Raw genomic sequence first — 23759 nt, 5'->3', positions numbered from 1 at the left:
AGGACTTTAAACAGGGACTCTAGGGGTGGCGGCATAGCAGTTATCTATAAAAATCAATACACTTGCTCCTTTACTAAGGAAGATATTTGGGGTTGCGAAAGCGCTCGATTTAAGATCGCTATGGCACACACTTTGTTTTGTCAGGGCTTTATATTTATCGACCCCCTGGATCTGCTTCTAAGTTCATTGAAGCTCTCCTTGAGGTGGCCAACTCGGTTGTGGGTTCGGCTAACTTCACAATATTAGGAGATCTAAACCTCCATTTGGATTTGACTCATGACCCTACAATCAAGAATCTCCTGGCGGATCTTGCAGCCTTACAACTAGACTCTTCAATCCACACTGCTACGCACTCGGCTGGACATGTACTAGATCCTGTCTTTACTAACATCCCGGAGGTTAGGACAGATGCGCCCAAACCTATGGGATGGACAGATGACTATTTAATCAAAATTACCATGATGGTCAGGGAAATGTTCAACAAGGATGAGCCAACCCGGCTCTTCAAGAGGCCTTGGCATAAACTTAAAACCAAAGACCTCCACACTACCCTAGGAGCATTCCATTGTGAGGACAATATGGACATCGATATGGCATATGCCGCCTTCCATGACTGGATTACTAGAGGATTAGATGCCCTCATTCCAGCTAAATGGACCAAGGGGCGCAGATACCCCTCCAACCCATGGTACAATGACACTCTGAGATCCATGCGGAAAGATTGTAAGAAGGGTGAGCAAATTTGGAGAAGGGACTACAAAGATGGGGATAAAGTACTATACCTGGCCAAACAAAAACTTTATCACAAAGTAATTTGCTCCACGCGTGCCTCTTTCTACGCAGAAGAAATTAATTCCAGCCCTAACCCCACCAAATGTATTTTCAAACTGGTGCAAGAACTCCAGAGCAGTAGAACCCCTGTCTCCAGTATCACCTCCGCGCAGCAGTGCGAGGACCTTGCCATTTTCTTTGTAGAAAAAGTGCAAAAAATATATAGGGCATTCCCGCAGCACTCTTTTGACCCACTCAACTCCGTTAATTCCAACACTGGTGACACCGCGCTGGCGTTCATACCAGAAATCTCGTACGATGATTTGACTAAACTCTGCAGGAAAGTCAAGTCTAGCTCTCCGGCAGATCCTATGAGGCCGGCTCAATTTACTGAGTCTTTAGCACACTTCCTACCACCCCTGGCCTCTATACTCAATCTATCCTTCTCTTCGGCCAGTGTCCCTACTGTTTGGAAACAAGCATGGGTTTCCCCCATCATTAAAAAGCCTACTCTGGACCCTTCCAAACTAGAAAACTTCAGGCCCATTCCGTTGCTTCCATGGGTGTCTAAACTTGCGGAGGCCCATGTAAACAACGTGTTGCCCCAATATATGCATCAAAATAACATCCTGGACCCATCACAAAACGGGTTCAGGCCGGGCCATAGTACTGAGTCTGCCCTACTGTCCACGACCGAACACCTCCGGACGATCCTTGATGCCGGTCAGAGAGCTGCACTGATTCTGTTAGACCTCAGCGCAGCCTTTGATACGGTATCACATGACATTCTGTTACATCGTCTGGCGATAGTAGGGATTACCGGTTTTGCCCTGGAATGGTTCCGCTCATTTTTGAAGGACAGATCTTTCCGGGTGTCAGCTCCCCCGTATCTTTCCCAGTCCCACTCCATCGGCCAGGGAGTCCCTCAGGGCTCTGCACTCAGCCCATCGCTCTTAAATCTCTACGTGCAGCCTCTCGCGTTAGTGGCTAAAGAGTGGGACCTTACGCTGGTGTCATATGCAGATGACACACAGCTGGTCCTCACTCTTACCGAAGGGCCATCTACATCGGCCTCGAGATTTAGGAGTGGGCTGGCTGCAGTAGTCCAATGGATGACAGACAATTGCCTGCAGCTCAATGCAGGCAAGACGGAGGTGCTGCTTGTCGGGAAGAATACCATCTACTGGAACGAGCGCTGGTGGCCCTCTTCTTTGGGCACCATTCCACCGCCCAAATCCCTGGTTAAAAACTTGGGAGTTTGGATAGACTCCTCGCTCAGCTTCCAGACCCACACTAAAAAAGTCGCAGCTACCTGTGTGGGCCTGCTGAGGAGTCTCAATCCGATACTCAAATTCTTTGACTCCAAAGTCCGGCAACTCATTGTACAATCCACGATCCTCTCTCGTTTGGATTACGCCAGTGTTTTACTTCTGGGTGCCAATAAAGCGGAGATAGCGCGATTACGAGTTCAGAATTCGGCGGCAAGATCTCTGGTGGGTCTTCCCCGCAGATGCTCTGTTAGAGCTACCATTAGAAAGCTGCATTGGCTTCCCATTGAATCTCGTATTCAGTTTAAAACTCTCACCCTGGCATTCAAGATCCTCAAATCCAGGTGTCCAGAACTTCTGCGCCCGCTCCTGACACCTTATGTGCCACAGCGCAGTTTGCGCTCATTAGGCCAACACCTAGTGACTGTAACCCGCACAAAACTCGTCGTATTGGCGGTCGCTCTTTCAGGGTGCTGGGAGCTAAGCTCTGGAACTCCTTGCCAATGAACATTCGCTCTATGGAGAACCTGTCTGCCTTCCGGAAAGCCGTTAAGACCCATCTGTTCCCCCCTCCTTAGGATTTCCTGTCCCAGTTCTTTCACCTCTATTGGTATGGCACTTGTTAATCCTCAGTGCCGGGACGCCTCTTTGCTGGGGCAGCTGTTGCGCTTAATCAAATTGTTAACATAACATAACAAAACATAACAAACCGCTTCCATTAAGCTGCGTAGCAAGCCCTTGTGGTAGGTCTTCTGGCCTCTTTAATGATGTTCATACAGTCTGGTGGAAGGTTCAGATAACCAAACTAGGATTTCAGGTGCCAGATCGCTAGGTTGAGTTCCTTGGGATCTGGGTGCCTTATCTCTCCATGGCTCTGTGTGAGGAGACTGGGTGTGAGAAGTAGTTTTTATGAGGAACAACTGAGAGCTCCAACAGGGTAGTGAACCAAGGTTGACATGCCCATGTGGGAGCGACTAGGATCAGGGTCAGGGATGTTTGTCTGAGCTTCCGAACACTAGTGGAATGAATGGGAGAGGCGGAAAAGCGTAAGCAAATATCCCTGACCATTTCATCCACAGAGTATTGCCTTTGAACAATGGGTTTGGATAACTGGAGGCGAAGTTTGGGCATTTTGCGTTTTGGTGTGTGGCAAATAGATCTATCTGTGGAAACCCCCACATTTGAAAGAATGGCAGGAGAACCTGAAGGTGAAGTTCCCATTCGTGAATCTGTTGTCTCTGCCTGCTGAAGCTGAGAAGGTCTTTGATTTGATTGTTTACTCCTAGGGAGGTGCTCTGCTAGAAGCTACATTATTTGATGTACGGCCCACTTCTAAATGGCTTGTCTAAGGTATGACAGCTGGAGAGAGTGGGTCTCTCTCGGTTTCTGAATGTAATACATGGCTTTTAAGTTGTCAGTGCGGATCAGGACAGTTTTGCCTGCTAGGTGAGTCTGGAAGGCTTTGAGCGCTAGAAATACTGCTAGCAGCTCTAGATGATTTATATGAAGTTGCTGTTGCTTTTGACTCCACAAAGCTTGAACTGTGTGAGTTTGCAGATGAGCTTCCCAACCAGAAAGCGATGCGTCTGCTGTTAGCACTGTCTGTGGAACTGGGTCGATTGAACGGCCCCCCTTCGGATACGTTTTGTGGATTCCACCACTGCAGAGGAGCGATGGGCGCGGCCATCTACCAATACTAGATCTGATAATTGACATTGATTCCACTGATGTGCTAAGCATTCTTGAAGGGGACGCATTTTAAGTCTTGCACGGGGAACTATCATGATGCAAGATGCCATCATTCCCAGCAGCTGCATATATACTCGAGCTGGTACTGACTGGTTGGGCTGAAACTGTGAGATTAGAGCGTGAATATTGCAGATTCTGGCTACATTGGGACAGGCTAAAGATGTTTGAGTATGGAGAGTGGCTCCCAAATATGTTTGTGTGTTGTAGGGTTGGAGATGGGACTTTAATACAGTTAAGGGGAACCTGAGATCGTGCAGTAATTGTAGTATTTGAGATTGCTGGAGACACTTTGTGTAAGAGCTGGCTTTGATGAGCCAGTCGTCTAAGTATGGGAAAACATGAGTATGCTGTTTTTGCACGTGAGCAGAGACTACTGCCAGGCATTTGGCGAATACTCTGGGAGCAGTGGTGACTTTGAATGGAAGCGCTTTGAACTGGAAGTGTTGACCTGCTACCACAAACCTGAGATATTTGCGATGAGCTGGATGTATTGGAATATGGAGGTATGCATCCTTTAAGTCTAGAGTAGACAGGAAGTCGCCTTGCTGTAGGAGTGGGAGCACTTGTTGAAGAGTGACCATATGGAAGTGATATGAGTGAATATATTGATTTAGCTCCCTGAGGTCTAATAAAGGCCTGAGAGAGCTGTCCTTTTTTGGTATGAGATAGTATAGGGAGTACACGCTTGATCCTTGATATTGTAACCAAATGGGCTCTATAGCTCCCTTAGAAGAGAGTGAACCTCTTGTTTGAGGAGGTGTAGATGCTCTGGTGACATTTTGTGTGAACGTGGAGGATTGTTTGGGAGCTTATTGGTAAGCTCCAGGCAATAATCAGATTGGATAATTCCTAGAACCCATCTGTCTGAAGTTATTGTATGCCAGATGGGAAGAAATTGAGAGAGATGTCCCCCGACAGGAGAAGAATGATCGGAGGAAGGGGAGGCAAGACACTGTTTGTTAGTTGAGGGGGAGGTGCGAGGTGTGGAACCTTTACCTCTTCCCTTGCCATTTCTGCCTCTAAATCTGCCTCTAAAGTAACCTCTTGAAGAGAATGACTGACTGTTGCCTTTATACGAAGGAGCGACAAAAAGAACCCCTATTGGATGGGGACTGTAGGGCTCCCATAGATTTTGCAACATCTGTGTCCTTCATCTTCTCTAAGGCAGTGTCTACAACAAGTCCAAAGAGTTGCTCTTTATCAAAAGTTCAGTTTAATATAGAAGCCTGTACTTTGGGTTTAAACCCTGAAATTCTAGGCCAAGCAGATCTTTTTTGCAAGACACTGGTGTTGTTGACACGAGCTGCAGTGTCAGCTGCATCTAAAGCGCATCTAAATTAGCTTAAGTAGGTTGTGTGCCTTAGCCTTATGTTCATCAGGTAGAAATTGGGGTAATTGTTCCAATTCGGCATAGTGCGCTCTGTTGTATCTAGATAAGAGAGCCTGGGTATTGGCAAAACACCACTGAGTGGCTGCCTGTGCAGCTATTCTCTTGCCTAAGGCATTTATCAGTTTAGATTCTTTGTCTGAAGGAGGAGCATCCCCGATGTTTGAGAGTTTGCCTGTTTACGGGCATTAGAAACCACTAAGAAATCTAATGGTAACGGACCCTTGATGTAAACTGGATCTGATGGTGCAGATTTATACTTTTTTATCGACGCTTGGCGTAGGAATTATTGCACGAACCGGATCTTTGAAGACGTCATCCACATGTCTTAGCATACCCTTGTTTGTGTGGATCTCTGGGATGAGCTTAGTGTCTCAAAGAGAACATTCTCTTCAAGTGACTCTTTATGAAACTGAACTCCATGATATTCAGCAGCCCTATTTATTAGTTCTATGTACCCTACATTAAAGTCAGGTGGAGAGGGTTTTGTACGGTTTACATCTAGATTATTATCCGTGTTTTAATCGTCCTGTGGATCAGGGCCATTATCATCAACTCCATACCTGTCATCTTGGTTGTCAGGTGTTTGTGGTCATGGGGAATTTGTTGGTGTCATTAATAAATTTGGGTTAGGTGGCGAAGGAAGTGTAATAGGAGGAGAAGAGGGGTTGGTACCAACATGCTTTTTCTTAAGAGGAATGTGATAAGTGTCCTCCGTTTCTGGTTTGTGTTTTGAAAATTTTGCATGAATTTTTCCAGTCTTGGTATTGATGACCAGTTCCTTTTGTTTCGGATCAGTGTTGGAAGGCAGGGCGTCCAAACGAGGATCCTTTGATGGAAAGGGAGCCGTTTTATCTTTCGGTGCCAACATTTTTGTAGTGCAGGCTTTCAGGCCGAAGTATTCGGATCCAAAGATGGTTTTGATTTCAGTACCAAAGGAGCTGACGCCAGAAAGTGTTTTGGTTTCGATGCCGAATGTTTCGGCTTGGTGCCAAATATGGCTGACTCGATCCCAAGCCAGAAGGCTTTGGTGTTTGATTCGGTGCCGAGCCCAAAGGCGGGGAATTGGAAACATGTTCTAGTCGCCGACCTTGGCCCGAAGGCAGAGGAGGAACTGGGGCCATTTTCTTGGGCTGAGATGGTGTTTGGCGTAGGGGAGGATCGGTACTCACAATACGCTGACCCTGCAGAATCGGCTTCTGACACGGAAATCAGCTCTTCTTCCTTGGCTGCTTGTGCGTCGTAGACGTCTTGTTCGGAGTCTTCTCCGAAGAGATCCGGAATGGAGCCGCTCTGTTGATGTTGCATTTTGTGATATCAAGCCCGACAGTCACGGTCGTCTTCTTGGATCAGAACGATTTGCACACGTCACAGTCTTATTCATCGTGCTCCGGGGAGAGGCACAAGTTGCACACTTCATGCGAGTTGGTGCACGGGTACTTGGCGTGGCACCCGGGGCAGAATTTAAATGGAGTCCGTTCCATCGACTGCGAGGTGGCCTAACGCGGCTAGGCCTGATGACCTGCACAAAGTATCTGATCGAAAGTGATTTTTCTGAAACCGACATGATACGCGGAGAATGGGAAACACGATCGAATAACAATACCGTCGAGGGTAAGTGAATAACACACCGAGGGTAACCCGAGGAACAGTGTCGAACCGGAACGCAACAATAAACATCCAAACCCGATGGCTGGAAAAAACAATCAACAACTGGGTCGATGCACATGCACACTATCACCGAAAGGACTACCTACCTTGTGACTCGAAAGACTTCTTTGAAGAAAAATAAAGTGCAAACATCCGGACCCAACAGTAGGTGACAGTAGTATGCAACGCATGTGATCTACAGCTCACATGCCTCAAACATAATTTTTTGTTTGTGCAGGTTGTTTGCTATTAATATTCACTCTGTCAACTATTCTGGAACATATATCTCTTTTCTGAGATGGGGTGTATTTTGGACTTGGGCTCCAAACAATTGTGGCTCTACTCTTATGATTTAATTCACTATGACCTAGTATTCTCCCTCAGTGAAACGTGAATTTTTGTGCCCTGGCGTTATCTATATAAATATAAATATATAAATATAAATATGATGAAAATAAATTAATTAACCACAACAAAATAAATGTAAGTAGAAAAAGGGACAAGAAACGGCAAAGCAATAAAATAACCTGACTTCAGTTACCAAATTTCGGCTTTCAAATGTCGTGGTGCTGTGGAATGGCAAAGGTTCATGGTCTGAAATGAAGGGTGTTTTATAGTGTGGTATGCAGGTGCAAACAATTTGCCACAATTAGCCAGAACACATCAGGTGTGTGATGCTAGCATCCAGCCTACAACAACAGGAATATTCCAATGTTGACTGCGTCCTGCCACGGATTCACTGTTAGCAACCCACCGCTAGAAGACCGCCAGCATAACTGTGAAATCTAAATCAGCGTAGTGCAATCCCACCCCTGTGACGGCGGAGTACTATTTGCCAGCACTGGAGACTGCCACGTTAGCAGCGGTGAGTCGCATATGCAGTTGTAAACAGTCTGTCGACACAGATGGAGAGTCGGCCTGCATACATCTAAATAGGGCGGGCGGACCGCAGTCAGCTTGTCAGAGTACTTTGGACCACTCCTGCGGCTGGATGGCTAAATCAGGCCCATAGTCTAGACGCCACCTTAATGTACGAGTTCATTACCTTCGGTAACAATGTATCTGGTGAAGACAATTCTAGCCGCAGATTCCTTCACGTAGAATTGTCTCCATGCGTGAGATTGGATCCGGAAACTTTTTGCCACAGCATCCCTGCGCGCTGGGGGTGGGGTGGCACCACACAACCCCCCCCCAGGCGTCGTCCGCGTACGTGATGTCAGTGAGGTCACATAAGCCCCACCCAGGCGCGACTATGTCAGTTTCCTTCGGAGAACTTTTCCGCACACACCGTGGAGCCACCAGACAAAAAACTGTGGGAGCATGGAAACAGTGTGCGAAAGAGTAGAAAAGGGGGGAGGGAGACAAGCGACACCATAGGGAACAGTACAACACTGCAGTATCCAAAGGCAGGGGCAGAAGAAATAACAGAGCAGAGCCCTGAGCAGCCACCCTGCCAGAAAGTAAACAGCCCCACTTGTGCCCAGGAGGCAGGGAACAGGCGCAAAAAGACAACACATGGAGCAGGCCTACCAACCCCGTCCAAAAACAAGGCAGGGAAGCCAGTTCCAAGGCAGACAGGAACAACAAACATCCAAGCCACCCAACATAGAGGGCAACCACCCCCCAAGGTACAAGGGCAAGACATTGCCAGATGACGCTTATTCAGAGGCTAGCAGAGGGGCTAGGATCCCCAGCAGCAAAAGGAAGGGAGGGGAGGGGAGGGAAGGATAGAGATTGAAGGCAAATCCCCCTAAACCTGGTGTAGCCAGAGCAGCGGGGCACAGGAGCACGTAACCCCATCCTCCAATAACCAAAGAGGAGGAATGAACCGCAACAAGACGGAGCCACCCGTCAAGAGCAAAAGAAGGCACTCACTGGAGACACAGCCCCCCACCGGGAGGCGAGTACCGAAGACCAACCCATGGGTCCTCGCAGAACGGGGAGGAAGGGTGGGCTGTGAAGGAATCTGCGACTAGAATCGTCTCTATCAGATACATTGTTACCGAAGGTAAGTAACATCTGTTAGAGACTACTAGCCGCAGATTCCTTCATGTAGAATAGATACCCTAGCCATACCCACGGGGAAGGAGGGTCTGCGGAAGGACCCCACCAGCCTGGACACAACAGAAAGGCCCACAGGGGACTAGTCCCATGGACAGGGCAAAGAACCCTGTCCTCCCAGGCAAGGAGGGGGGAACCCCACAAGCAAAACAACATCGACCCCAAGAGGGATGTGGGAAGAAGAGAGAGTTCGTAAGAATTCAGAAGAAGCCCGTTCACCTTCAGCAGAGGAACCAAAGGCAAGGCCAGGAAGGCCAAAGCATCACACGCCCCTACAAGACAACAGAGCTTTCATCCAATGCCAGGGCAAGGAGGAGGAAGAAGAAAAGCCCAGAGGGCCCAAGGAAACGAGGGAAAAGAAGGCGAGCCCACCATAGACGGAAGGCAACAAACCAGACAAGAGCAGCACCCGCAGAAATAAGCCGCCGGAAGCAAGAAGAAGCGCCCGGGCCCCAGAAAGATCAGGCAGGAGACACCCGACAAAGGGAGAAACACAGAACCATCCCAGGACATGGGAACCCTCTTGGGAAGAAACTTCTGCAGCAGAGGAAAAAACTAAAGAACCACGGGGAAAAATACCTCAGCGGAAGGCTCATCAAGCAGCCCAAGAGAAAAACAGAAGGCCTAATCTCAGGGTCAAGTCTGTGCAGACAACTCTAGCAAAAACACACAGTCAACAAAGGGATGTCCAGCAGCCAACTACACCACAGTCCCAGCAAGGAGGACTCAAGTGACCATAAAACACACCCCACAGCAATGGCAACCGGCCCAGAAGAAGGTCCAGAACCAGATCAACTCGGCAGTCACTGAGAAGGGGAAGGAGGAGGGGGAGGATGAGTAGGAGGAGGATGGAGCCCTGCCAAGAACCTTTGGATGGCAGAGTCTGCCGGGGCATAACAGGGTGCCATCGAATGGAAGATCAATCAGCCGCTCCAGAACATTTTCAGGGAACACGCCGGCCCGAAGCCAAGCATGGCGGCGGCGGGCAACTGAGGAAGCCCTGGGCCGGCCCAGTACCTCTGAGATGTCCAGAGCAGAGCGGAGAATAAACGCCGCTAGCTCCTGGCCATCCAACAAATTATGCCGTAAATCCACCTGAACAGTCTCTTTGGAAGCTGCAAATCCCAAAGACTCAGCCAAGTCCGACAAACAAGAGGAGGCCCTAGCCAACACACATAAGGTATTAAGGGCCCGCAGGGCAGTGCTGGTCGAGGCAAACATGTTGTGACCCCTAGTGTCCAACCAGCGGGCCTCTCGGGACAGCGGAGTCAATAGTGGCGGCAGGTAGGGAAAAGCAGTCCGTAAAAGTGGACTGGAGGCAGAGGGGTGGAGGGAAAGACACGCCGGATCACGCGGCGCCAGGAGGTGCTGGTGCAAAAGGTGCTGAGGGACCGGATTCCCAGAGGCGGGGCACCGCCAAACCCCCATCAGGGAAGCAAGGAGCAAACCCTCAAAGTGAAGCAAGATCTCTCTCCCACCAAAGCCCTGGTGGAGAACGTCCAAGAGGTGGTCCGCTGGGAAGTAATCGGGTCACCCATGCGCAGAATGCCCGCAGCCGTGGTCACTGCATGAGCGAAGGCAGCACTTGCCTCTGAGGGACCAGCGGTGGAGAAAGCAGCTCCTCCATTGGCGACAGCTGCAAACTAAGGCGGCCATCCCTGAAGCCAAGCGGGGCAGGCAAAGGCCAGACCTGGAAGTCAGAAGGAACCGAAGAATTGGGGACCTGCCGCTCCTCCGACAAACACCTCGGCCTCGAAAATGGCAGGGAGCCGCTCTACGATGATTCTGGAGAAAAAGACACCATGGGGTGGCCTGTCTCCAGGGAGTATGACGCACAAGTTACTACTTGTGTAACGATATATCTGTAAGAGACATTAGTTAGTGATAGATTCCTTACCTTAGACTATCCCCAGGCGTCAGACTGGATCCGGAAATGTTTGCGTAGCAGTACTCTTGCGCGTCGGTAGGCGTCGTCTGCTGCTCCGCGTCCGTCGTCGGCGTAGGGGCGCCGTGATGACGTTGGAGTACTTAGATGCCACCTCCGCGTGCTGACGTCAGTTCTTAGACACAGCTTTTCCGCGCCAGAAACGCAGGGCCATGTTAAAAACCAACACTGGTGCCATTGAAACTAGGGCCCTGAAAGGCGATGACCGTAACCCTAGATATCGGTTTGCAGAACGGGGAGGATGGGTGGGTAGGTAAGGAATCTATCACTAACTAATGTCTCTTACAGATATATCGTTACACAAGTAGTAACTTGTGCATCTGAAAGAGACACGTTAGTGATAGATTCCTTACCTTAGAATAGATACACCAGCAATACCAACCCCAGTGGTGGGTCTGCGAACCAATTATCACACCAGAAAGTCCTGGAGGACGGAACGGCCAAAGAAGCCATCCCTCCGGACTTGGCTGTCCAGGCAGTAGTGTCTTGCGAACGTGTGCAGCGAGGCCCACGTACCTGCCTGACAAATGTCCTGCAAGGGGACTCCTCGGCCCAGGGCATTAATCGTCGCCGCGGCCAGAGTGGAATGGGCCCTGAGTAGCACGCTTGGATGCACAACACGATCCACCGAGAGATGGTCCGTTTGTGCACCGCCCATCCTTTCTTAGCGTCCACGTAACCAACAAAGAGTTGGTCATCCACCCGGAACTGGCGTGTGCGATCCAGATAGTATGAGAGAGCACGTTTTGGGTCCAGACGGTGGAGCCTCTCTTCCTCTTTCGAGGGATGTGGAGGCGGAAAGAAGGTGGGCAAGGTGATGGACTGCCCGATGTGGAAGGCTGTGACTACCTTGGGCAGGAAAGAGAGTCTTGTCCGCAACACAAACTTGTCCGGATGGACAGAAAGGAAAGGAGGATTTGAGGAAAGAGCCAGGAGCTCACTCACTCTCCTGGCAGAGGTGATGGCAACCAGGAAAGCAGTCTTCAGAGTAAGAAGGCGGATTGGACAGTTGTGAAGTGGCACAAAGGGAGCGCACATCAGATAAGTAAGAACCAGGTTCAAGTCCTCACTGAGGCATCACAAAGTGAACAGGTGGAAACGTGTGTGTGATGCCTTTCAGAAAACGATTTACAATAGGGGACATGAACAAAGATGGTTGATCAGGCAGCCTTAGAAAGGCTGAAAGGGCAGAAAGGTAGCCCTTGATAGTGCCCAGAGCAGAGCCCTGCTGGGCAAGACAAAGAAGGAAGAGAAGAACCTCAGAAAGAGGGGCAGAGAGAGGATCCACAGCCTTTGCTGTGCACCATGCCACAAATCTGTTCCACCTGCAGAAGTATACCGACTTTGCGGAGGGACGCCTGGCAGCCAGAATGATATTACAGACTTCAGGAGGCAAGTCAAATGTCCTCAACTGTCGCCGCTCAATCTCCAAGCATGGAGGTGGAGACTGGACAGGTTCGGGTGGAGGACCGTCCCCTGTTGCTGCGACAGAAGGTCCTCCTGAAGAGGCAGACGAACCGGGGGATCGACTGACATAATGAGTAGCTCTGGATACCAGTACCTTCGTGCCCAGTCCGGAGCCACAAGGATGACTTGGGCCCGGTCGCGTCTGATCTTCTTCAGCACTCTGGGCAGAAGTTGTATAGGAGGAAAGGAGTACAACAGACCGCAACTCCAATCGCAACGAAAAGCGTCTCCGAGCGAGTGCCGCCTTGGAAATTCCAACGCGCAGAACTGATAACATTGCGCGTTCTGTGGCTAATAGATCTAACCAAGGCTCTCCCCACTGCAGAAAGAGACGAGCCACGTCCAAGTTCAGATGCCATTCGTGATCCATCATGCACCGGTGTCCGAGTTCGTCCGCCCTGGTGTCCGAGAACCTGCCAGGTGTTGAACCACCAGGGTCACGCCCTGACGTTCCGGCCACTTCCAAAGGTGCAGAGCTTCCTGGCAAAGGGTCCACGACCCCACCCAGCCCTGTTTGTTGCAGTACCACATGGCGGTGGTGTTGTCCGTGAACACCTGCACTACACTCCCCGGGACAGAGGAGAGGAATGCCTTAAGTGCAGGACGAATCGCCCGCAGCTCCAAAAGGTTGATATGGAGCCGGGACTCCGCCGGAGACCAGAGGCCTCTGATCTCCGCCTCTCCCCTGTGGCCTCCCCAGCCTTGGAGAGACGCGTCCGTCACAACTACGTGCTCCGGTTGGGGTAGGGAGAGGGATCTGCCGCTGACCCAATCGCGGTCCGTGAGCCACCACTGCAACTGTCTTGCAGTGCCTTCCGAGATCAGGACATGGTCGGACAGGTTGCCCTGATGCTAGGCCCACTGAAACTTCAGGTCCCACTGCAGAGCCCGCATCCGCCAACGGATGTGATGCACCAGAAGGATGCAGGAGGCCATCAGCCCCAGAAGCCGCAGCATCAACCTGACCGAGACTCGGGATAAAGGCTGAAAGATCGGAATCAGAGCCTGAATATCCCGAACCCGCTGTTCGGGGGGATAAACCCGATACTGCACAGAGTCTGAGAGTCTGTGTCCCTCTCAGAAGAGGAGCTTCTGAGAGGGACACAGGTGTGACTTCAGCACATTGATGAAGAACCCCAGCGGGTGCAGGAGATCTGCCGTCGTCTGGAGGTGGCTGACGAATGTCTGCGGCGAGCCCGCCTTCAACAACCAGTCGTCGAGGTAGGGGAAGACTGAAACCCCTAACCTGCGCAGATGAGCTGCGACCACCGCCATCACTTTCGTGAACACCCGTGGGGCGCTGGTAAGGCCAAAGGGAAGCACGGTAAACTGAAAGTGATCGTGGCCTACCGTGAACCGCAGGTAGCGCCGATGGGGCGGCAGGACGGGGATGTGGAAATAAGCGTTCTGCAAGTCCAACGCTACCATCCAGTCTCCTGGGTCCAGGGCAGCTAAGACCTGAGCCAGTGCCAGCATTTTGAACTTCTCCTTCCGGAGGAAGCCGTTGACGTTCCGTAGGTCCAAGATAGGGTGTAGGCCCCCTTTGCCCTTCTTGGGTACCAGAAATTAGTGGGAGTAGCAACCACACCCTACTTCAGGCCCAGGAACGCGCTCGATAGCCCCTTTGGCCAAGAGGGCCGTAACTTCCTCCTGTAGAAGCCGCAAGTGATCCCCCGAGACGCGGTGGTATTGCGGTGGCATGGCTGGAGGGGTCGTCTCGAAGGGTAGGGAGTAGCCCCTTCGGACGATTTGCAGCACCCACCTGTCTGACGTGACAGTGCGCCAGTGGGAGTGGTGATGGCGAACCCCGCCCCCCACTGGCGTCACATGGGCCTGAAAGCACGGTTTAGGAGGGTTTTGAGGCAGATGCTGTGGGGGATGGTGTGGACTGGCCTCGCCGTTGTCCCCGACCGCCTCCACGGCGATTTCCACGGCCGCCACCACGTTGGACGTTAGTCTGCAGTGCGTGTCTCGCAGCACGTTTGGGGGCGCCCCTTCCTTGGCCACGAAAGGAGTGAAAGGCACCCGTTTGCTGGCGCGGGGCGGTAGGCCCAAGGACTTGGCCGTAGCCCTGGAGTCCTTAAAGCGCTCTATCGTGTGGTCTGCCTTGTCGCCGAAAAGGCGACGGCCATCAAACGGCATGTCCATGAGTGTATTCTGGACATCGGCCGAAAAGTTGGCGGACCTCAACCAGGCGTGGCGACGAATCGCCACCGTCGTTGCCATCGCTCTGCCCAGTGAGTCGGTGTTATCCAGCCCACACCGGATAGAATATTTTGCTGCATCCCGGCCTTCCACAAGGGCTTGGCCGAGTTTGGCCCGTACCTCCAACGGACACTCTGGCAGCAATTCTGCGACCGTGTCCTACAGAGAGTGGGTGTAGCGGCCCAAGAGGCATGCAGTGTTGGAAGACCGCAGTCCCAGACTCAGGGAGGAGAATACCTATTTGCCGTACTGCTCATAACTCTTGGATTCCCTGCCCGCTACCCAACTTCCCAGGGGTGATACTTTCAATACACACGGGCCCCGGACTTATGCGAACAGCGTCTTTCACCCACGTAAGTGAAGTTACTGCTTATCGTTTACGTATATACGAGAGAGCCCCGCTCCATTAGTTCACTATTTAAGACTATCTTCTATTTGTTTTTACAGAACTACGTTAACCCTGGCCCTTTTTGAGTCTACATCGTGAGTGTTTACTCGACAGCTTGTAATGACGCACCACCTCGATTAACTCACCAGTTTGCTTTTTCGCATGGCAGCTTTATTTGCTTATACCTCACACACTTTTTGACTGATGTCTCCGCGCACATTAAATACCGCTAACTAACACGAGTACCTCACTGTATTCACTATTCACCTTCCTGTGTGTTTTTCACCACCATTCCTCGTAGCGTAAATCACCCGTTGGATCTGTCCATCACCTCCTAGCATGATCAGATACTCACATACTCGTTCATTTAGGCACCTCACCGACGGCAATTAGACATGTAAACTTTGATTTGACATACATATTTTTTGCGTTATGGTAACTGGTTACTCAATCTTCTTCATCCCTTGTAGATACCCCTTGACAAAGGGCTCTGCCCGAAATGCATTGGGAGTGGAACTAATTAACCCATATGCAAGACGCTTGTGAATATTACACAACTTTGATATGATGTGAATATCAAACAAACTTTGCTTCATGAAATAAATTGAAAACAAATCATGAACTTTATTGAAGTCTAAACTCATTTTGGAACACTATGGTGTGCCTCCATCCAGGGATGCACTCACTTTAATGCGTGCACATAACTTTATTGTACTTTCAGCGTCATTGGACGGTGACGCCACCTGGGAGAGCACCCTACCTGTTTAATAACCTCGAACCTAAATCATTGATCAACCTTGTAGTGCACCTCCCACTTCTCTACAGTGATAATTACCACAATGAGGTTTGTTTTTTTAAGTTACAAAGTTATCATTCCCTGAATTGCGTGCCATAACTGTATTATGTTCCTTTAAAGTGCTAAATGATTATCAGAGTTTAATGTTCGCCTTGCTAATATGCTAATACTTCTTTGTATAATGTAATCTAGGGGTTCAGGGGACCTATTCGGTGGTCTTGGGGTTCTACATTTGAACAGAATATTACAAGAACATTGTCGAATTTTTGCACTGTTAGATGTAATATATCCTCTTGTATACACATGAGACTTGACATTTATTTTGAGAACTGCTGTGTCTAATAGGATTCTTGCAAACCTTTGCAACATTACATGGTGTTGTATGTATGGGAAATACCATAATCATCAAACATTAACAAAAGTGGCAGAAAGAAGAACGTTGTTAGATATAAAAAATATAAGTAACAAACAAAATTCGCTATTTTGACCAACTTGAAAGAATAAGAATAAGTATAACACATTTTGCAATGGTGTAAAAGGAGAATATTAAACACATGCAGGTGAACAAATGACCTTTTATTTGATTGACAGTGAATACAGAGCAAGGCCGACTGGCTGGCAGTTGCTGTATGCAAACAAAAAGGTGGCCGAGTTCAGGCATGTGGTTAAAATCATCTAGAGTATAATCAATAACCATATGTGAAGTGGGACACCAATAAATAAAATACTCAGATAATTGCAGTGCTGAGACTTTGAGACAGCTGTATCAAAATAATTCTCATTTATTTTCCGGCGTTGTTCTGATGCAGGTGGACAGCCAAAATGAATGCACGTTCTCAGGTTATTCTAGTAGCTGAGGATGTAGCACTAAATTAACTAAGCAACCTTTGACTTTAAACAGAAGAATATTTGAAATATATTTCTCTTAATGTAGGAGTGTTGCCGAGGGTAATAATCCAAATGCATCAGACTGTATAGTGAGTGAATTATTGTCAAAAATATGTGCCGGACATTCAAACATGACTGCTTTGTAAACTAGCAAGAGCTGCCTGACCCTGAGCAAGCTGCACAGACAAAGCTGAAATGTTTGGAAATAATTTAACCTCGTTTAATCTAAAAGTTACTCCTAAAATGTTGCAATAATCCGAGTGTATTTATAGATTAAAAATGTGTTTTCCAGATACCACAAACAATATGTAAAACTATATTTACAACTGTTTTAGTTTTAGACACATACTTTAAGAAAAATCCTTTCAGGACCGCATAAAACGTGTATACATTTTTGTTTTAAAACAAATTACTAGCGGGGCTCTTCCTTATTCAGAAAGCGGGAAAAAACAATCTAGTGTTCGAAGGAAAAGCTCTACACTCCTTTAACAATTAAATGCAAATAAATGTTTTCCTATTTGTGGATAAGCCCATTGCCCTACGTTGCATTGCTCACGTAATACACTGAATATATATGTATGTTTCCTACTAAGGTCATTTTCATTAACCTTTGATAAAAAGCAGCTGACAATCTAAGCAATATCATATAAAATTGTGAGGATGCACATAGCATCAATATTGTATGAACATGATAATATTTTCTCTTTACCTCTTGCTCGCCACTGGCTAAAGAATATATATATATATATATATATATATATATATATATATATATATATATATATATATATATATATATTTTTTTTTGTAGGAGACAATTCGAAATCGATGGTTGTTTTGTCTTTCACAATGCATGAAATAGAGATTGCAATTTTGTCTTGCATTTGTATTTAAATGTTTGCATTGTACATTTATAAGGCCACTTTCAGTAACAGTTGTGAATGAAGATGGGTGCAACGGAATGTGTTATATTATTTGAAACATTGTAAGTTTTAACAACACCTTTAGCAACACTGATCGAGTAAGCTGCCCTAGAAATCCTGCCGCGTAGGCCACTGAGCCAATCCCTGTCACGGACAACAGGAAAAAACTGGCACTCCAGGGTTGGCCTAAAAACAAATCAACCAGCTTAATTACATGAAACCAGAACCTATCTAGTTTCTCTGGGATAGGATAAAACTTCAAGGACCACCATGAAAGGAATAGAGTTGTGAAAGGAATGACTCCTATTTAATTGGTCTAATTAGCAGCACTATGTGAATTTATGTTCAATAAAGGAACAGCAGGACTCATCAAATGTCCAATTGATTTAGATATTGAATCAGGCTTCGAGGAGTGCAAAAAGGTAACATCTAATGGTTTTCCAAGGCCAAGAGCTCCAGCACACTTGAAGCAGATAGTCATTAAATGTGTCTTGGCACAAAAGTGTCACTGGGATCTGCAGTGCCTGCTTCCACCAAGCAAACTCGACTACAAGCACCTGCATCTAGACATGCAGGCTTTAATCTAATATTATATTTGTCCAATTTGTTTCACTCCAAATTATTGCCACTGGAGTAAAAAGTAGGACAATATTTAAATCCACTCTCTTTTCTCTCAATTGTTCAAATGTATTGTTTCAGCCACAGCAACGTGGTATGTTGAAGCCCACCACAGATTTCCTTCATTGCTGCTAAAAGGATTTGAAGAGGCTCCTTGAAAAGAGATGCTTGTGAGGATATTTTTGGAGTGTCCCTTTGTCCTCTGTTCAAATGACATATAATGGCAAAAGTGCAGCTGTGATCCATCCTTCCTGATTCAGGATCTCCTGGGATACCCCATTATTTCCCATAGAACTTCTTGTTAAGGAGAAAGATGAGGAGGTTCACGTTGACCTTTGCTCTTTCGAACATCTTCATGACAGCCACGCCCTCATACTGCAGCTGCAGAAGGTCCTGCAAATGTTGAGAGAAACTGGTGAGTCATTATCACATGCCCAAAAACAAACGTTTGACATCGTAAAAATCAAGGGTGCAGTGTTTTTCTTAGGCTTACGGAGAATTCTGCCTTTATTATTGTTTGTTTATTGCCCAATCGGGTGGCAATCAGCAGCAGGGGTATCCAATCAGAAGAGAATATAATGTGCGTACCGCCTCTCTCCCTTAAAAAAGGGATTCCAGACGATTAATCCAAATCTCCATCCTACCCCACAAAAATGCGAAATTGTGAGGGAGTCTTATCTGAAATTCGTAGCTAAGAAGGGTACCACTTAGAATAGGCAATGTACAGTGACATCACAAACAGTAAGGCCCCAAGCCCTACTGTACTCCTCATTGCATTCAGGAACCTGCTAAAATACAAACTTTGCTATACACATGCTTGTAGAAAAGTTTGCATTTTAGCAGGTACCTGAATTACATTCTTGTTGCATTGAGGGGTACAACAGCTGAGGCAATTCTTTTTGTCATGTTGCTGAGTATAGCCTTTTATGCCCTTGCATATATTTAAATAATATATGAAATCATTTAAATCACACATGCATGTCTACATTTCTGAATGTTTCAGGCAAAATGTGAGTTTACATTTAGATGAGTAAAGTGTTTATAAAAATAACAAATACCACACTGCCATGCAATAAATTAAGAAATGTAGAGATCGTTTATTATTTCTATTTTCAACTTCTAGTGTTGATATTAGGAATGATACGAAGTTAAAAGCAGGTGAAAAGGTGACAAGATTCCTGCAATCAGTGTTCATGTTATATATAAATGCATTAACGCTGCATGAGTGCTATACAAAAACAAATACAATCACAAATGGAAATGTGAAAGGAATATGCTACTTACCAGTATGCATCTGTTCTTGGCATAGAGGGCTGCAGAGTGGTACATTATGAATAGATCGCCATCTGGTGTTGGGCTCGGATGATTGCACTTGTTTTTCTCTTGGAGAAGTCTTTTGTAGTCACGAGGCTGGTGACTCCTCCCTTGGGTGATAGTGCGCATGGGCATCCATTTTTAAATTGTTTTGCCATAGTAGGGTTAGATGGAGTAGTATGATAGAATACAGAAAGAGATGCCCATGTAAGTCTATCTAAATAAGATAATGTTGGAACAGACACAGGTTTCCGGGGAGGCATGGAGGGCATGTACCACTCTGCAGCCCTCTATGCCAAGAACAGATGAATACTGGTAAGTAGCATATTCCGTTCGAGGCATATGGGCTGCAGATGGTTCATTATGAATAGATTACACAGCAGTTACCTCCCTAGCGGTGTTCACCAGTGTCTGTTGCAACAGTTTGAAATAAAGCTTTTAATACAGCCTGGCCCACATTTGCTTGTTGTCTTGCATGCACGTCAACACAGTAGTGTTTCTTGAAGGTATGCGGTGTAGACCAAGTTGCTGCTTTGCATATGTCATCTAGGGGAATGTTCCCTAAGAATGCCATAGATGCCCCTAGTTTGCGTGTAGAATGAGCTCGAGGGGGAGCAGTTAGTGTTCTTTTTGCCTTTATGTAACATATCTGTATACATTTTACAATCCACCTGGCAAGACCTGCTTTAGAGATAGGGTTGCCTTTATGTGTTGGGGAAAACGCTACAAATAGTTGTTTGGTTTTTCTGAAAGTTTGTGTTCTTTCTATGTAATATAATATTGCCCTTTTGACATCTAGTGTATGTAGGGCCCTCTCTGCTACCGTCTGTGGCTTTGGAAAAAAGTCTGGTAGTTCCACTGGCCGATTGCTGTGGAATGCTGAAATTACTTTAGGCAAGAACTTTGGGTTTGTTCTAAGAACCACTTTATTCTGGTGTAATTATAGAAATGGTTCTTCTATTGTTAATGCCTGTAACTCACTCACTCTCCTGAGGAAGGCAATGGCTACAAGGAAGGCCACCTTCCATGTAAGAAACTGTATTTTACACCTATGCATAGGTTCAAAAGGTGGCCCCATTAGTCTGGTGAGTACTATGTTGAGGTTCCAGACTGGAGAAGGTGGTAGTCTTGGTGGAATAACTCTTTTGAGGCCTTCCATGAAAGCCTTAATTGCGGGTACCCTAAACAGGGATAGATGTTGCCTGTTTTACAGGTATGCTGCTATGGATGCAAGATGTACTCTAATGGAGGTACAAGCAAGGTTACATTGCTGTAAGTGTAGTAAGTAGCAAATAATATTTTGTGTAGATGGGTCCAGAGGGTTGATGTTGTTACTGTTACAGTATACCGCAAACCTTTTCCACTTTGCTGCATAGCAGGCTCTGGTGGTGGGACGTCTTGCTTGCTTAATAATTTCCATACAGTTTGGAGGTAAATTTAAGTATCCAAATTCTAAGACCTCAGGAGTCAGATCGCTAGGTTCAGTTGTTTGGGATCTGGGTGCATTATTTCTCCATGGTTCTGTGCAAGGTGCATGGGTGAGATTCTTAGTTTTTGGTGTGGCACCTGTGAGAGTTGTAGGAGCCTGGTGAATCACGGCTGCCGTGCCCACGTGGGTGCTACTAGTATCATGGTCATTGAATGCTGTTGCAGTATTCGAACCACTAATCGAATTAGTGGGAGAGGGGGAAAAGATTATGCAAATTTGTTGGACCATTTTATCCATAATGCATTGCCCTGCAACAGGTGGTGTGGGTACCTGGATGCGAAGCTTTGGCATTTTGCGTTCTGATGAGTGGCAAAGAGATCTATCTCTGGTTGTCCCCATCTTTGGAAGAATGGCTGCAGTATTTGGTTGTGCAGTTCCCATTTGTGTATTTGTTCTGACTCTCTGCTTAAGATGTCTGCTATCTGATTTTGAACTCCTGGAAGGTGTTCGGCTAACAGATAGATGTTTTGAGGAATGGCCCATCTCCAAATTTCCTGCGCTAGTCTGGATAGTTGGAGAGAGTGCCCACCCTATTCCCCCCCCCCCCCGTTTTTGAATATAATACATCGATGTCATGTTGTCTGTTCTGACCAGGACTGCTTTGTTGAGAACATACAATTGAAAAGCTTTTAATGCTTGAAACACTGCTAGTAGTTCTAGATGGTTTATGTACAGTAGTTTGTGCTGTACACTCCATCTCCTTTATACTGTGTATCTCTCCATATGAGCTCCCCATCCGGTGAGCGATGCATCCGCTGTTAGTACCACTTGTGGAATTGGTTCTAGGAACGACCGCCCTGTGGAAATGTTTGTTGTATTCCACCACTTCAGAGAGCGATGCGTTCGGTCGTCTAACAACACTAGAGCTGTAATCTGACCTTGAGCCTGATTCCACTGTGTTGCTAGACATTCTTGAAGCGGACGCATTTGTAGTCTGGCATATGGGATTAACAGTATGCAAGAGGACATCATCCCTAATAATAACAGTATGCAAGAGGACATCATCCCTAATAACTGCATGAACACTCGAGCTGTTAATGAGTGTTGCGGTTGAAATCTTTGAATTAGGGTGAGCATTGTCTGAATCCTGACTGGATTGGGGTATACTATGGCTTTTTCTGTATTTATAGTAGCCCCTAGATATAGTTGAACCTTGTTTGGTTGCAGGTGGGATTTTATGTAGTCCACCGTAAACCCTAGCTGGTGCAGCAGTTGAATTGTCTTTTGTGTGTTTTGAAGACATTCCTCTTGTGACGTGGCCTTTATTAGCCAGCCGTCCAAGTAAGGGAAGACATGTATTTGCTGTCTTCTTACGTGTGCTGCAACCACTGCTAGGCATTTTGTGAACACCCTTGGTGCTGTTGTGACTCCAAACGGAAGGACCTTGAACTGATAATGTCGTCCTTCTATTACAAACCTGAGGTATTTTCTGTGAGCTTTGTGAATTGGGATATGAAAGTAGGCGTCTTTTAGATCCAGTGTAGAAAAAAAGTCCCCTTTCTTCAGTAAAGGAAGTACCTGTTGGAGCGTGACCATGTGGAAATGTTCAGAATTTATGTATGCATTGAGAGGTCTGAGGTCTAGTATAGGCCTTAGAGATCAGTCTTTTTTGGGAATTAGAAAGTATAGAGAGTATACTCCTGTTCCTTGTTGATGTTGTGGAACCTCCTCTATCGCATGCTTTTGTAGCAGTGATAGTACTTCCTGTTTTAATAATGTCAGATGATCTTGACTCATTGGACGCTGTCTGGGGGGATGTTTGGTGGGGTAGCAATGAGTTCTAGGCAATAACCATGTTGGAAAATTTGTCTCACCCACCTGTCTGATGTGATGTTTTCCCAGACATGTAGGAACTGTGATAGGCGTCCCCCGACCGGTGTTGCATGGTCTGGGGGGAGCTGTATGAAGTCACTGTTTTGGGGTAGGAGTGTTGCGGTTGTTGTTGTTTCCGCGACTTCTACCCTTGTTATTGTTACCTCTGTAACTGCCTCTAGAATTACCATTAGGTGATGTTGGTGTAAAAGAGGTTGATTGCTGGCTTGTGCCTGTATTCTTTGATCCGCCTCCATAGGTGGACCTATGAAAGGAACCTCTCTGAGATGGCTGTTGCAATGCTCTCATTGACTTAGCCGTTTCTGTGTCCTTTTTCATTTTCTCTAATGCCTCATCTATGCTTGAGTTGAAGAGTGCTTTCCCATCAAAAGGCTGGTTGAATAAAGAAGTTTGTACCTCCTGTTTGAACCCTGAGACCCTGAGCCATGCATGTCTTCTTAACATGATACTGGTGTTTATAGATCTTGCCGCAGTGTCTGCTGCGTCTAAGGCGCACTTAATGGAAGTGTTGGTTATTATCGTCCCTTCTTGTATCAGCTGCTCTGCCCTTTTTTGATGTTCCTTAGGGAGATGTGTAATGAGTTTCTCTAACTCATTATAATGAGCTCTATCATAGCGTGCAAGTAGCGCTTGAGTATTTGCTATGCGCCAGCTGTTTGCTGCTTGAGATGCTACTCTCTTGCCAGAGGCATCTATTAACTTAGACTCTTTGTCAGGAGGAGGAGCTTCTCCTGTTGTTAGTGAGCTCGCCCTCTTACGAGCATTTGAGATTACAAACAAGTCCAGAGGTATTTGGCCCTTAATAAATACTGGGTCTTTTGGGGCTGCCTTATACTTTTTGTCAATTATTGGGTTTAACACTATAGCCCTCACAGGATCTTTAAATATATCTAATGTGTGAGTGAGGAGACCCTTAAGCATTGGTAGGGTCTCTGAAGATTTTTGTGCAGCCGGTAGTGTTTCTAAAAGGAAATCTTCTATCTGAGGGTCCGTATGTAAATCTACCT

The 23759-nt window shown here is 47.0% G+C and overlaps 1 protein-coding gene across 1 annotated transcript in view; it reads right to left on the bottom strand.

Annotated features, from left to right (window-relative positions):
• Window positions 1-16244: 16244 nt before the first annotated feature.
• IQGAP1 (IQ motif containing GTPase activating protein 1) overlaps window positions 16245-23759 on the bottom strand; it is a 446185-nt gene continuing 438670 nt past the window's right edge. Inside the window, exon 38 of the mRNA XM_086958211.1 lies at window positions 16245-18509. Coding sequence (XP_086814337.1) covers window positions 18396-18509 — 114 coding nt within the window. The 3' untranslated portion in view covers window positions 16245-18395. The remainder of the gene's footprint in view (window positions 18510-23759) is intronic.

The sequence above is a fragment of the Lissotriton vulgaris genome, chromosome 2_1 (assembly GCF_964263255.1).
Source record: "Lissotriton vulgaris chromosome 2_1, aLisVul1.2, whole genome shotgun sequence".
Classification (NCBI taxonomy): domain Eukaryota; kingdom Metazoa; phylum Chordata; class Amphibia; order Caudata; family Salamandridae; genus Lissotriton; species Lissotriton vulgaris.
This window is presented reverse-complemented; position numbering and strand designations above follow the sequence as displayed.